Genomic DNA, 14,530 nt, shown 5'->3' with positions numbered 1-14,530 from the left:
GGTTTTTCAAAAAATGCAAAGTACCCGAAAATGTCGCTTTGTCCGGCGTGAGCCAAGGATTTCAACGACATAAGACATTTAAGCCTGCGACTTGCAGTTTAGGAGTAATGAGCAATTTCTTACTTTTTATTGCTGTAGTGCCCCACTCAGGCCAATTGGGGCAAGCCTTGGTGACGATGTTGGCGGTGTGAGTACTACCATCCCTCCAAGTTTCAAGTCTCTACAACGTACGGTTTGGTCTGCACAATCAGTTTTACGCGGAGATTGATGATCCTTGGCCATTCTAACAATTACAATAGGGTTTCTGCACTATGCGCTTGAACCCCTTATAACAAAAAGGAAATAAAAACTCAGTATGGGCTAGCTAGGTTGGCATAAAATGTTGGTTTATAGCTTATACAATGTGTTCTTGTTTTCTCTTTCAAAATTTTACATATCAGTGTTATGCTTTTACAGTGCAGTCCTTTTCGACACCAAAAAGGTACAAGTCAAAGGGACTTTATTCAACTCAGTATATTTACTGTGAAACATTGGTTAACTGAAGCAGTCAGTGGAACTGTTTACAGTAGTCAGTAAGAAATCTCCACTTTTTTTGCTTTAACATGTATGACATTGACTTTATATTTACTTTGTGACATTCGTTCATAGTATGCATAGAGCTCATTTAATAAAAAAGAAGAAAACAAAACTGATCACATATAAAGCATTTTTGATTTTAAAAGCAAAGGCAGCAACATGCTAGTAAACTGATTTACATGTTTCAAAAACAAAGGTTTTCACTTGCCTCCTCAAGTCTGCTGTCAAAGGAGTTTGAGAGTTTTAAGTGCTTGTCTTGACTTCACATTCTGATTTAGTTGACTACATTAAAAGCATCATGGAAAAGTGTGTAAAGCCAAGTCTACAGATTTCTACACTGAGTGATGAAAATGTCTGTTATCTACAAGAGTTTGTTTCTATCCCTTAGTTCAGGAGCCATTCTAAGTCATGTGTGTAGCATATCTGGATGTGATGTCATATGATTTTACCATCAAGAAAAGAATGGCGACAGATGCAACATTCCTTTCAAATGACTGAGACCAGTCTTTGGTTTATCACAGTGCTCTTTGGCTTCCAGCTGGGAATCTTTGAATTGCTGCATTTGAATCAAGAATACAAAGTAAGACATTAATTGCGTGTTACAAAATGACCAAAATACAGTGAACGGAGATGCACTGCAGCTGCTGTGGAGCTGGACAACATGCAGGAAGTGCAGACAAAAATCAGTGGAAGCCACATTGGCGTATTGTCTAAGCATCAGAGCCTTTTTGCCGGCGTTTGGATGGTGGTACGAGACGGGCAGGCAGCTCGGGGGGCAGGCCGTGACCATCCAGTTTCACTTCAATCAGGTGGCTTGCCAGGGCAAACTCCTCGTCATCCAGCATGCCGTCGCGATCCACATCCGAGAGCTTCCATATGCGGCCCAGCACGGAGTTGGGCAGCCGTGTGCTCACCATCCAATCTTTGGCTTTGGTGCCACTTAGTTTGCCTTCATTTGGCGCTAGGTTGTAGAAGATCTCATCATACTTGGGCTTGTCCTTTGTCACCACCCATTCGTCGTCTTCCTCACCCACCTCGCCATTTTCATCCACAACCTCGCCAAAGGGGTCACCTTCCACAAAGGGTCCAGCACGGGTTCCCAAGAAAGCCCCACCTTGGACCCCAGGTTGGACCCCAGCCTCTATTTCTTCCTGCCTCAGAAGGGGCATGAGTTTGGCAATGTCGGAAGCCAGCAACTCATCCAGCATAGCCATCAGGTTGGGCTTCAGGGCTTTGAACTTGTTGAAGTCATGTGCCAATAGTTGCTCCTAAGGAAAGTGAAGAAACTCTTTCAAGCAACAGAAATGGCATTTTAACCTCAAAAGAAGGATTAGGTGGTTCACTTACCTGCATCTTGGCACAATCAGGAAAGTCTCCAGGAGAGATGTGATGCTGTAGCTGAATCTTGGAGAAGATGACCGGGAGCTGGTAGATCAGGTTCTTCTTTTTATTGTCCTTCCTGAAGACAGATGGCATCTCTTGCTTCAAGTAACTGATGATATGGGCATGTACCTATGATTGAAGAACACGTTTTATCATTGTACTCACACAAAATAAGTGTTATTCAATATATCATCTATTGTGTTCCACAGAACAGGTTTGGAATGATTTAAAGGATTAGTTCACTTTCAGAACAAAAATGTACAGATAATGTACTCACCCCTTTGTCATCAAAGATGTTCATGTCTTTCTTTCTTCAGTCTTAAAGAAATTATGTTTTTTGAGGAAAACAGTTCAGGATTTCTCTCTATATAATGGACTTCTATGGTATGGAGTTTGAACTTTCAAAATGCAGCTTAAATTTAGCTTCAAAGGGCTCTAAATGATCCCAGCCGAGGAAGAAGGGTCTTATCTAGTGAAATGATCTGTTATTTTCTAAAAACATTTACAATTTATATACTTTTTAATCTCTACACAGAGTACACACAGATCTAGACAAGATGAGCATTTGAAGTTTAAAAGTATATAAATTGTAATTTTTTAAAGAAAACAACCAATCGTTTTGCTAGATAAGACCCTTCTTTCCTCGGCTGGGATCGTTTCGAGCCATTTGAAACTGCATTTTGTAAGTTCAAACTCGGGGGCACCATAGAAGTTCATTATATGGAGAGAAATCCTGAAATGTTTTCCTCAAAAAACATAATTTCCTTACGACTGAGAAAAGAAAGACATGAACATCTTGGATGACAAGGGTGTGAGTACATTTATCTGTAAATTTTTGTTCTGAAAGTGAACTAGTCCTTTATAAGTTCCAAAAAAGTTACTGTCATATTAACGTACCCTCACAAGACGAGCCCTCTTGACCAAGTCATTAAGTTTGCGCAGGGCTGCGTTGCGTGGCAGATTCTGGATATCAGCAAACAGGTCTTCCTCCTCCAACTCAAACAGCTTGCGGTTGTCAGAAACCATAAGAGGTTCAGACCAGAAGGACCCGATGTACACTCTCAGAACCTCAGGAGTACCAAACACTTTCCCTAGAGACCACATTAAAGCTCCATACACCCGCATGAGCTGCTGGGTGTCGACCATATCAGCCTTGTTCAGCACAACACGGAGTTTGTCTTCATTGCCTTTTAGGGCCCCAATGGCCTCTGAGAATTCATCCGAGATCTCTAACTTGTGGGCATCAAAGAGAAGGATGATCCGATCCACACGCTCAGCAAACCAGCGGAGAACTGCTGGAAAGTCATATCCTGTAAAATGAAAGAATAGGTAGAACACAATCAATAAACTAAACAAAACAGAAGATTGTGGTGATCAAACCCACCACCTATGATTTGATTTGAAGCAAGGAAGTGTTTGAAAATCTGAAAAAAGGTCAACTTAAAGTGCCAATTAAATCAAAATGGAAGTTTTTTGGCTTTTAGTATGAATATGATAGCCTTAACAAATAAACACAAGCATTGACTAGAGTGGCTGCAATCAGCTTCACAGACTTGTGCAGTAGAAATAATGGATTATCCAAGCTTCAAAGAAATCCCCTTATTCAAGCACTGTGTAGTCACATATGAGGTGTTTTTTGAGGTATGTGTGAGAGATGCAAGGTGAACTGTAAATGCCGAAAGGCCGTTTTTCATTGCAGTTTTGCGAAAAATTCCTTTTTCCAATTGCCTGAATCTAACTGTTTTACTGTTTATTGCACGTTGTTATTGTCCTCGTTATTTCCCTATAGCGGAAAATGAACCAGTAGTCTCACCAGTAGGCTTACTTCCACGCTGAAGAAAAAGGTGGATAGACCTAGACATGTAGAACATACAGTATGTGCGTTTTGTGCGGGCTACTACCCAAACTCTATTGACTCAGATTAAACAGAGTACACATTTGCATGGCAGAGCTAGACAAGACGAGCATTTGAGGTTATTTTTTTATAAAATGACCAATCGTTTCGCTAGATAAGACCCTTATTCCTCGGCTGGGATTGTTTAGAGCCCTTTGAAGCTGCATTGAAACTACAATTTGGACATTCAAACTCACGGGCACCACTGAAGTCCACTATATGGAGATAATTCCTGAAATGTTTTCTGACTGAAGAAAGAAATGCATGAACTTCTTGGATGACAAAGGGGTGAGTACATTATCTGTACATTTTTGTTCTGAAAGTGAACTAACCCTTCAAGGAACCAGTTATGAATCAGTTATTTGAACCGATTCATTGAGCCAAACTGTCCGAAAGAAATACTTTGTGGAAATATATCAGACTTTGCATTACTATAAAGATTTCAGCTCAATTCAACTTGCTAATCAAAGTGTTCCATGATGAAAAAAAACAGCATATGCTGGTTAGGTAGGTTTTGATTCTGGTTTATGCTGGTCCTTTGCTGGTTCATGCTGGTCCTTTTGCTGGTTTAAGTTGGGCCTTGTCCAGCTAGGACCAGAATAAACCAGCATAAACCAGCTAAGGACCAGCTTAAACCAGCATCAAAACATACCTAACCAGCATTCCAGCAACAAAATTACCTAACCAGCATATGCAGTTTTTTTCACCAGGCAAGTGTGTTGGAGTAGGGCTGGAACTGAAGTCTGCAGGATTGTAGCTCTCCAGAAGCAGAGTTGGAGATCCTGTACAGCCTTAGAACTCATGGTAGGCCTCTATTGAAAGGTTTGTGTGGGGATAGCCAACCTTACTCCTGGAGGTCTACCTTCCTGCACACTTCAGTTCCAACTCTGCTCCAACAAACCTGTCTGTAACTTTAAAGCAATCCTGTACACCTTAATTAGCTGGTTCAGGTTTTTTTTTTTTTAAATCAGGGTTGGAGCTAAATTCCCTCAAGCAACAGAGTTGGCTACTCCTGTTGGACTGTAATTCTGCAACCCAGCTCTTGTAATCTGTTTTCAATGTGCAAATGTTGTGTGAACAATATATGCCAAAATATTTCTGACAGTAGTTGAATCCTCCAGACCCTCCTACATCCCCTTAATACATGTCATGCCTTCACATTCCTTCCCTTTCCTCTCCCAGTCACACCTTAATGGCTCACTTTCCCATTTTGTGCGTCACTTCAATTTCTTAAAAAAATATGTGAGGAAAAGCAGACATCCACCAGAGAGGTGCATGATCACTGATAAGCTAAGATTACCTAATGATGTTCTCTGTGGGAGAGCCTGGAGATTGATCATCTGGTATTTACTTTGAAACATAACTCAGATCAGTATTATCCTTTTTATTTACGTCAGTTAATACCCAATTCTTATGCTGATGATACACTGGGCAACTTTTTGAGCAATGTTGCCGGGCAACTTTGGCAAATGGTGCCGTCAATCGGCAGCCAGGTGCGATACAGGGCCCACAACTGATCTAAATTATCCAGATAGAAATGTGTTACCCATTCTCAATGGGAAAGTGTCCAAGCAACATTACGTAAAAAAAGTTGCCCGATAAAATTGCTCAAAAAGTTGCCCCGTGTATCATCAGCCTTACAGTTTCTCTAGGGGGTCTTAATACAGTTTTAAAACTTTACCAGTAGAAATAGTTTGAAAGACGCATTGTGGAGTAAGGTTAAAAATAAAATACTTCCAAACCCCTCTCCCTATTTTTTTCAGCCAGCTTACCTCGACTCACTCTCTGTTTAGCACCAGAAAGGATTCCCGGGGTGTCAATGATGCTGATACTCTCCAGCACCTGGTTGGGCATCTGAGCACACTGGAATCTGTCAGAGACAAAGATGAAGTTTAAACAGATTTCATATTGCATTCAATTATAGAATCAAACTTCCATAAGTTCCATTATTCGTCTTGGTTGAATAGTTAAAAATAAAGGTGCTTCACAATGCCATAAAAGAAACTTTTTTGTCTAAATGGTTCCATAAAGGACCTTTAACATCTTTCATAAAAGGATTTTTGTGGCGAAAGACGGTTCTTCAGATTATAAAAAGGTAAGAAAGAAATGGTTCTTTATAGAACCTTTGACTGAATGGTTCTTTGTGGAACCAAAAACGGTTCTTCTATGGTCTTCGCTGTGAAGAACCTTTTAAAGCATATTTTATCCATGATTTTCCAGCTGCTTTAAGCTACACTCACCCAAATATATTTGGGCACTCAAGCTACATTGTTTTAAAGAAAGACAGTACAAGTGTGTGAACTTGAGGGGATTTTCATACAGCCACTAAAACATGTATTTAATAAAATACTTTAATACTGCAGTTTTAAATAATAATACAACATTATAAGTAACAAATGTTGTCTAAAAACTCTTTAAAGCCACTGTATCAGGGGCGTTTCCTTTGAGGAAGCAAAGGAGGCAGTGCCTCCTCAAAATTTTTGAAAAAAAAAAAAAAAAGTCGTTTTACACACTGCTTTGATTTTTTGTCTCATTTCCAGCCAAAATATCTAAAAATTCTTAAATCAAGAAGGATTTTCTAGATGAGTAAAATTTCTTTTCTTGTTTTCAGAAAAAAAAAAACTATTTAAAATTAAGTGAGTTTTGCTTAGAACAAGCAAACTAATCTGCCAATGGGGTAAGCAAAAAAAAAAAAAAAAATCGTATTGCAAACAGAAAACAAGATTATTGTTCTTACCCCATTGGCAGATTATTTCGCTTGTTTCAAGCAAACACACACTTAATTTTTACTTGTTTTTTCTGACAACAAGACAATAATTGTTACTCTTCTGAAAATCCTTCTCGATTTAAGAATTTTTAGATATTTTGGCTAGAAACAAGACAAAAAATCTAAGTAAGAAAAGTATTTTTTGCAGTGCAAAAATATGTTAAAAAGTGCCTAAATCAAACGTTTTTCTAAAAAAAAAACATTGTCTAACAGCAACACCAGCAGGTAAAATTACACACGGAGTCCGTGTCTCTTTCGCCTCCTCTGTGCCCATTAAGTTTTAGCAGACCCCCTAAAGAATGCAGTGAATTTGCTGGAGGGTTATTGAGAATCCACCACAATAGGATTGGATATATGACTGGTTATGCTTAACTGTGATTGCTTCATACAAGAAATCCTGTCTCTTGTGTTCGTGCACGTTCTGCATTCAGAAATCAGTCTGAATAAACAATATAATGGTGTTAAAGGAGTAGTTCACTTCCAGAAACAAAAATTTACAAATAATGTACTCACCCCCTCGTCATCCAAGATGTTCATGTCTTTCTTTCTTCAGTTCTAAATAATTTTTTTTTTTTTTGAGGAAAACATTTCAGGGTTCCTCTCCAAACAGTGGAATTCTATGGTGCCCCCGAGTTTGAACTTCCAAAATGCAGTTTAATTCCAGCTTCAAAGGGCTCTAAATGATCCCAGCCAAGGAAGAAGGGTCTTATCTAGCGAAACGACTAGTTATTTTCTAAAAAAAAAAAAAAAAATTAGATGGGAGTTTTTTGACATACCCTAACTGTCTTGAACTGGAAAAAAAGGTTCATGCAGATCTAGACAAGACAAGCGTTTGAGGTTATATAAAAGTATATAAAAAGTCTTTTTTTTATATATATAAAATAACCGATTGTTTCACTAGATAAGACCCTTCATCATTGGCTCATTTAGAGCCCTTTGAAGCTGCATTTAAACTGTATTTTAGAAGTTCAAACTCGGGGGCACCATAGAAGTCCATTACATGGAGAGGCATCCTGAAATGTTTTCCTCAAAAAATATAATTTCTTTACGACTGAAGAAAGAATCTTGGATGACAAGGAGGTAAGTAATTTATCTGTACATTTTTGTTCTGGAAGTGAACCAATACTGTAATGGGAAGACTTACTCACACACTATAACACTTTAAGTCAAGTCAAAATAAAACTTAAAATGGCATGAAAATCCGTGGGAGTTTTTTAGTGAGTAATCAGCTTGGTGAAATTTAAGCTGAATCTATGTCTGTAAGCAATATTTACCAAGCTTTGTTTTTTTCTGATTGTGTAAGTAATGTTTATGTAAGCAAGAAAATGTGACTGGGACATGAATTTACATTTGATTAAAAAAATGAACTCCACCGCACACAACTATGTGCATGTGTCATGCTATGCACACAACAGTTGCAACAAGATTCCTTAAAAGGGCACAACTATGAAACATTCAGGAGCTCTTTAGTAAAAATCACTCTCCCCTGAGAAAAGCTTAAAAAATGACCCATTACTTCTATCACAGCTGTTGTGTGTGATCTAAGAAGCAGACTTCCAACGTCACTCCTCCCAGGCCGATCCATTGTGTGGAAGAGGTGCTTGAAACACACAGGGCTTCCTGAGGGAAAATGACCAGCGCTGCCAAAATCAAACAATACTTGCCACTAATGATCTGCGGCATAGAAAAACATGCTTTCTTCCTGCTTTAAATGAGTTTAACGAGTGGACTGCTTCCCTGGGCAGGAAGTAGGAGAAAAGAAGTTCTCAAAACATGTTTGCAAAAATACACCCAAAGAGACTGGGGGAAAGCTCCATCTGATAAAAGCTCCCTGGCGCTCAAAACAGTGCCCTCTCTGGTGATGACAGATAACTACAAGCTAATTATGTTGAAACTCTTTTGGCAAGGCTAATGAGAGGACTGAGGTATTCAGATGACCTGGACTTGAACTAGAGTTTACTTTCCTCCCACTGTTTGGCTACTGCCTGGTATTTTAATTCCAGGCGTTGATCTACCTACCTCTTCATTCATCAAATTAATACTGTTCATTCAAAGGATTTAAAGTCTGTGCTAATTATTAACACCAATGTTTTGTCCAGATCTAGTCATTAATCAAAAAATATTTAAAATGCAATTTGTACATGCAAAGATATAAACCTCTTCGATGATAAGCTTGTTTTTATTTTCTGTTGAGAAAATTGTGGAAGCCCGTTTCCGCCACTGAATTTAAAAAAAAATAATAATAATTACAACTTTGTATCTTACAATTCTGACTTTCTGATTTAAAGTCCAGTTGAGATATAAAGTCCAGTTCTGAGGAGAAAAAATTGCGAGCTTATATCTTGCAATTCTGACTTTATAACTCGCAATTGTGAGTTTATATCTCACAATTCTGAGAAAAAAAGTCAGAATTGCGAGTTTGTATTATGCAATTCTGACTTTTTTTCTCAGAATTGTGAGATATAAACTCACAATTGCGAGTTATAAAGTCAGAATTGCAAGATATAAGCTCGCAATTCTGAGAAATGAAGTCTAAAGTGTGTCATATAAACTCGCAATTCTGTGGACATATTAGTCTATTTTTTTCTCCTCAGAACTGGACTTTATATCTCAACTGGACTTTAAATCAGAAAGTCAGAATTGTAAGATACAAAGTTGTAATTATTATATTTTTTTTTTTAATTCAGTGGCGAAAACGGGCTTCCATAATTTTCTCAACAGAAAATAAAAACAAGCTTATCATCGAAGAGGTTTATATCTTTGCATGTACAAATTGCATTTTAAATATTTTTTGATTAATGACTAGAGGAGAAAAAAATAGACTAATATGTTCACAGAATTGCGAGTTTATATGACACACTTTAGACTTCATTTCTCAGAATTGCGAGCTTATATCTTGCAATTCTGACTTTATAACTCGCAATTGTGAGTTTATATCTCACAATTCTGAGAAAAAAAGTCAGAATTGCGAGTTTGTATTATGCAATTCTGACTTTTTTTCTCGCAATTGCAGATTTGTATCTTGCAATTTCGACTTTTTTTTTACAATTGCGAGTTTGTATCTCGTAAATCTGACATTTTTTCTCACAAACTGGGACTTCTATCTCGCAATTCAGATTTTTTTCTTACAATTGCGGATTTGTATCTCGCAATTCCAACTTTTTTCTCACAATTGCGAGTTTGTATCTCACAATTCTGACTTTTTTCTCATAATTCTGACTTTTTTCGCAATTGCGAGTTTGTATCTCACAATTTTCACTTTCTTTCTTAGAATTGTGAGATATAAACTCGCATTTGTGAGTTATAAAGTCCAGTTCTGAGGAGAAAAAAAATAGCCTGCCATTTTCACAGAATTGTTTATATCTCACAATTCTGACTTAATATCTTGCAATTGCGAGTTTATATCACTCAATTGTGACTTTATTTCTCAGAATTGCGAGTTTATATCTCACAATTCCGACTTTATAACTCGCAATTGTAAGTTTATATCTCACAATTCTGAGAAAAAAAATCAGAATTGCGAGTTTATAGTACGCAATTCTGAGAATAAAAGTCAGAATTGTGAGATAAGTTGCAATAACCTTTTTTTAATTTTTTATTTAGTGGCGAAAACGGGCTTCCATAGAAAATGTCAGTGATATAATAAAGAAAAAAGTGGCCAAGGATCAGCAATCTCCACATAAAACTGATCGTGCAGACCAAACCGTAAGTCGTAGAGACTTGAAACTTGGAGGGATGGTGGTACTCACACTGTCTACAGTGTCACCAAGGCTCACCCCAATGGGCCTGATGGGGGCACTTCAGCGATCAAAATCATATGAAATCGCCTCAAGTGTCTTGTCATTGGAATCCTTGGCTCACGCTGGACAAAACTCATGCATTGGATTCTTCTGTCACCCTTAACTTTTTGGGTATTTTGCATTTTTTTTTTAAAAACCCTACTTTTGCGTACTAGTCCTAGGTTTTTCCACCAGTGCAGGAAGATTCTCTGAAGAGTAAATATCAATAATTATCCAAAAAAAAACTTGAACTTTTGACTCTCTGTTGCAAAGGGACGGTAAAACGTTCAAAAGGGGCAGAGCTGCCTTTACTAAAATGGCTATAACTTTTGAACAGAATGAGATATCTTCACAAAACTCAAGAGCCTGTAAGCTGAATCTAAGGTCACAAAAAAAAGGTATGGAACTTGGCTACCTTGTGGCGATATAAGGGGAAAAAAACTTAAAAAAACGGCCATAACTATGCAACCATTCTTGGTCCAAAGTACCACAAGTATCTAGAAGGACATTTGTGTATCTCAAAACTACTTCACTGCTTTTAAATATTTGAAAAATGTTTGTCCACCAAATCAAAGCCATGTGGTGGCAACAACATGCAGAAAATAAAACATATATCAGGAAATTACATCATACAGACTCCAACAGACTCTCATTACTGTATAAAATATGACAAGGTAGGAATTGTATTCAAAGTGTAAGAAAAATATGTTATTACTTTTAGCTACAGTAAGTTGTTACATCACAACTTTAAACTGAGGTCTGTTAACTTTGGTGCATAGCCTATTATTTGCATTACGAATGCTACCTTAAATCATGACGCTCTTTTTCTCTTTCATAAAATTAGTAAGCAACCACACAAACACCTTAGCAATCCCACTGGAATGTCCTGGGAACCACCCATTACACTCCAGCATAGTGTGAAGCCCCATTCACACTATCTTCAGAAAATGCAAAACTTGATTGCAAAATTTGATTATGTAAAGACAAACTTTGAAACAAGGTCTTCTCTATAACCTCTGGTGGACTCTGACTCTTCTAAATCATCATGCATGCACTTTCTGCTTCAGGCACATTAGCGCTCATTGCCCTCTCTTGTGATATCTCCCCCTTCCACAAGTTTTCCACAAACAAGGAAAGTCCCTCCTACCTTAGAAATTTGGCACGGATGCTTGAAATTCCGTAGAGCAAAAACTAACACACTGTTACTCTGTTATCTTCTCTGCGTGCCCAGAGTAATCAGACAGATCAGTCGACACATTCTTTCACACAACCCAGCCTCATTTCTCAAGTCGTGTCGTACATAGCGGCTCAGTGTAACATCTGCCTCTATGACTGTATTCACCTGTTGAGGAAGGTGTTTCCAAATGGGTTGAGCTTGCGGAAGGGTTTGTTGGGATCCACTATGAGGGCGTTTCCAGGAATGATCCCCTCTACGTCTCCATGCATGATGGCGGTGAAGCAGTCGGTGGTGGGCTCCGGCCCTATGCGACTCCCTGGGACGTCCTGTTCCAGCAGATACCTGTGTTGACAGGACAAAGCCATGGTTACTGTGTTGACATGATAGCCTTTTAATAACCTTGTGGTTTTCATTCTGCGTCGTCTACTAGAACAAACAAAACCCTGTGGGACAGTTCGGTGTAAGTTCAGCAAAATGTATTTCCATTCAGTAAATGATCTAAAACCAATCCTTGAGTTCAAACTAATGTTATATAGGCAGAAAATAAACGCACAGTGAGCCCTTAAGATCACTAATATCTCCATCCAGGGCCACACTCTTAAAAATAAAGGTGCTTCACGATGCCATAGAAGAACCTTTTTTTGTCTAAATGGTTCCATAAAGAACCTTTAACCTCTGAAGGCGGCAAAAGAAGGTTCTTCAGATTCTAAAAAGGTAAGAAAGAGATGGTTCTTTAAAGAACCTTTGACTGAATGGTTCTTTATGGAACCAAAAATAGTTCTATGGAATCGCTGTGAAGAACCTTTTAAAGCACCTTTACTTTTAAGAGTGCATGACCACATAGACGCTTCTGTATTCAGAAAAGCCCTAGTGAACTGGGTCTTACTTGATGAAGGTAGTCTTTCCTGTGGAGTACTGCCCAACCACGAGCACCATGGGTTTGTTGTCAAAGTCGGCGTCCTCCAGACTCGGCGAGTGGAAGTCATGGAAGCCGTAGTACTGCTCCAAGGGCAGGAGTTTCTTTCGATAGAGTGATTTGAGGCCCTCGGTCACTGTCCTGATCACCTCAGGGGCCTTCTTGACATTCTTGCGTCCCCAGCGTGACATCTTCGACTTGCGGGAGTATTCAAAGCTTCCTTTGCAGCTGATTTATGACTGTGTTTTGCACTGTTTACGTGTCCTCTGGGACTGTGAAGACTCTTCTCGTGCTTACAGTATTTATAAAATGTACCCAAATATTCTGCCTCGAAGGTTTACAGCGGTTAAGGGACGTTTGCTGAGTAATAAAGCAAACTATAGTATACAATGCTATATAATCGTTAAACTCCGGGTTTCCTCTGTTGACTTTTTTTGCCTGAAAAACATAAAAAGGGTTGAAGATTATATACTGTAGGTGGCCTTGCTCACATTTAAATGCGTAGCTTTTCCTTTTACCTTCACATAAAGAATTTAAAGAGAGGTTTTCAGCCTACAGGGAAAGTAGAGTGCATTGTCCATGCATGTCCCTGGAAAAAGTTGGTGCTCATTTTGGAAACACTTAAACACACACCCAAACTCGGGGTGCACAAACACACATTCATAACTTATTTCCGTATATTGAAAAGAGTGAGCCATGTTTTCCAGCAGCGGCTGACAGTGGAAAGTTAATTGGGTGAGGGATTACGGTGTGTAAAGGGATGAATACCCCAGTGATGCATCAAGCAAGCACATTCAGTAGCTTTTGTTGAATCCTGACAGGATTTCGCAGTAATTCCATAATGAGCCTTTGGCTCAAAGTAGAGTCAAAACACTCCCTACTAAGGCGTCATGCTCATGAGGAGGACTTATTCTGAAACAAAATGGAGTCTTTATTAACAACTGAAACGTAACTAGTTATGTTGTAATGAAAGTTCAACTTTTGCACAAATGCCTTGGCAAAAGCATTTGATTTGGGATTTGATTTTATGTAATAGGACTCACATGTTGCGCAGAAGAGGGAAAATACCTTGTGGCATCCTTCACCACAATTGCAACACAGACAGTTGACTTCTTTTAGAGAAGCCTTGAGCTTCAGTTAATTTCCATTAGTATTTCAGAAGCAGAACACTGTGTGCCAATATTCAGAGGAAAGGCCAGAGGCATTTACTCCTTAGTTTAGTCCTTTTCTTTGACTCATTGATACATGCATCAACTGCTCTGAACTTTATTCAGAAGCTAGATTTAATCAGAACACAATTTAAAAAGTAACAGTACACTCCAAAAAGTTCAAGCTTTGTCCTCTTACCTGGACTTGAAGAGATGATGAGCCTTAACCACCAGCCCTGGAGGTGTTTCTACACGTGACGGTGTACCTTAGAAGAACAATCTTTGTCCAAGGCACCCAAGTAGCACCAAGTCAAACGTTTCAAGTGATGTTTCTTGTATTGCAGCTTGATCTGCCTGTGCTTCTGACTCCTCTAGCAAAATCAGCTCTAAGGCATGCACACAAGTACTGCCTCTTTCCCTGCCTACGTTTCTCTCTCTGCACTTCAAACACTGCCTGACGCAGAAGCAGAGGAGAGAGCCCTGGATGGCTGGTGGGTTTTAGATGAGTGATGACAATGGGTTTAAACCAGGGTGGGGACGGGGAGTGAGGGGGCGCATCGAGAATTGAGGTGGAGCCAAGCGTTTTATAGGGAGTCGTTCATTTACATAAAGTACTGCCTGCAAACGGGAGGGTGTGGCGGTGCTTGTCTTTCAGCGGATGAGGCACCATGGGGCAGCATACTGTATTCTATTATTTCTCCTGCTTTTTGTTTGATCTAAGAGATCTGTTTGCAGAGCAGATGTTCACGTGACTCATGATGCTGGCATGACAGACCACCTTTGAGAGACTTGGCAGATGTTGTGCCTCTCCGACTTAGACTTGATTAAGCAACGCCCCCTACTGGCCTGTAAGACCATTACATACACAATAGCGCAGAGTCTTAAAATAA

General features: G+C 39.0%; 1 protein-coding gene across 1 annotated transcript; it reads right to left on the bottom strand.

The window, feature by feature from the left end:
* Positions 1-365: 365 nt before the first annotated feature.
* LOC141345220 (EH domain-containing protein 2-like) lies at positions 366-13,972 on the bottom strand. Its single transcript, XM_073850106.1, has 7 exons — positions 13,840-13,972; positions 12,463-12,930; positions 11,742-11,918; positions 5,626-5,723; positions 2,857-3,269; positions 1,924-2,088; positions 366-1,844 (listed from the first exon to the last, which is right to left on the bottom strand). The coding sequence occupies exons 2-7, from the start codon at positions 12,681-12,683 to the stop codon at positions 1,287-1,289; spliced, it is 1,632 nt and encodes a 543-aa protein (XP_073706207.1). The 5' UTR covers positions 12,684-12,930; positions 13,840-13,972; the 3' UTR covers positions 366-1,286.
* Between the last annotated feature and the right edge of the window lie 558 nt (positions 13,973-14,530).

This window comes from Garra rufa, chromosome 11 (assembly GCF_049309525.1).
Source record: "Garra rufa chromosome 11, GarRuf1.0, whole genome shotgun sequence".
NCBI classification, from domain to species: domain Eukaryota; kingdom Metazoa; phylum Chordata; class Actinopteri; order Cypriniformes; family Cyprinidae; genus Garra; species Garra rufa.
This window is presented reverse-complemented; position numbering and strand designations above follow the sequence as displayed.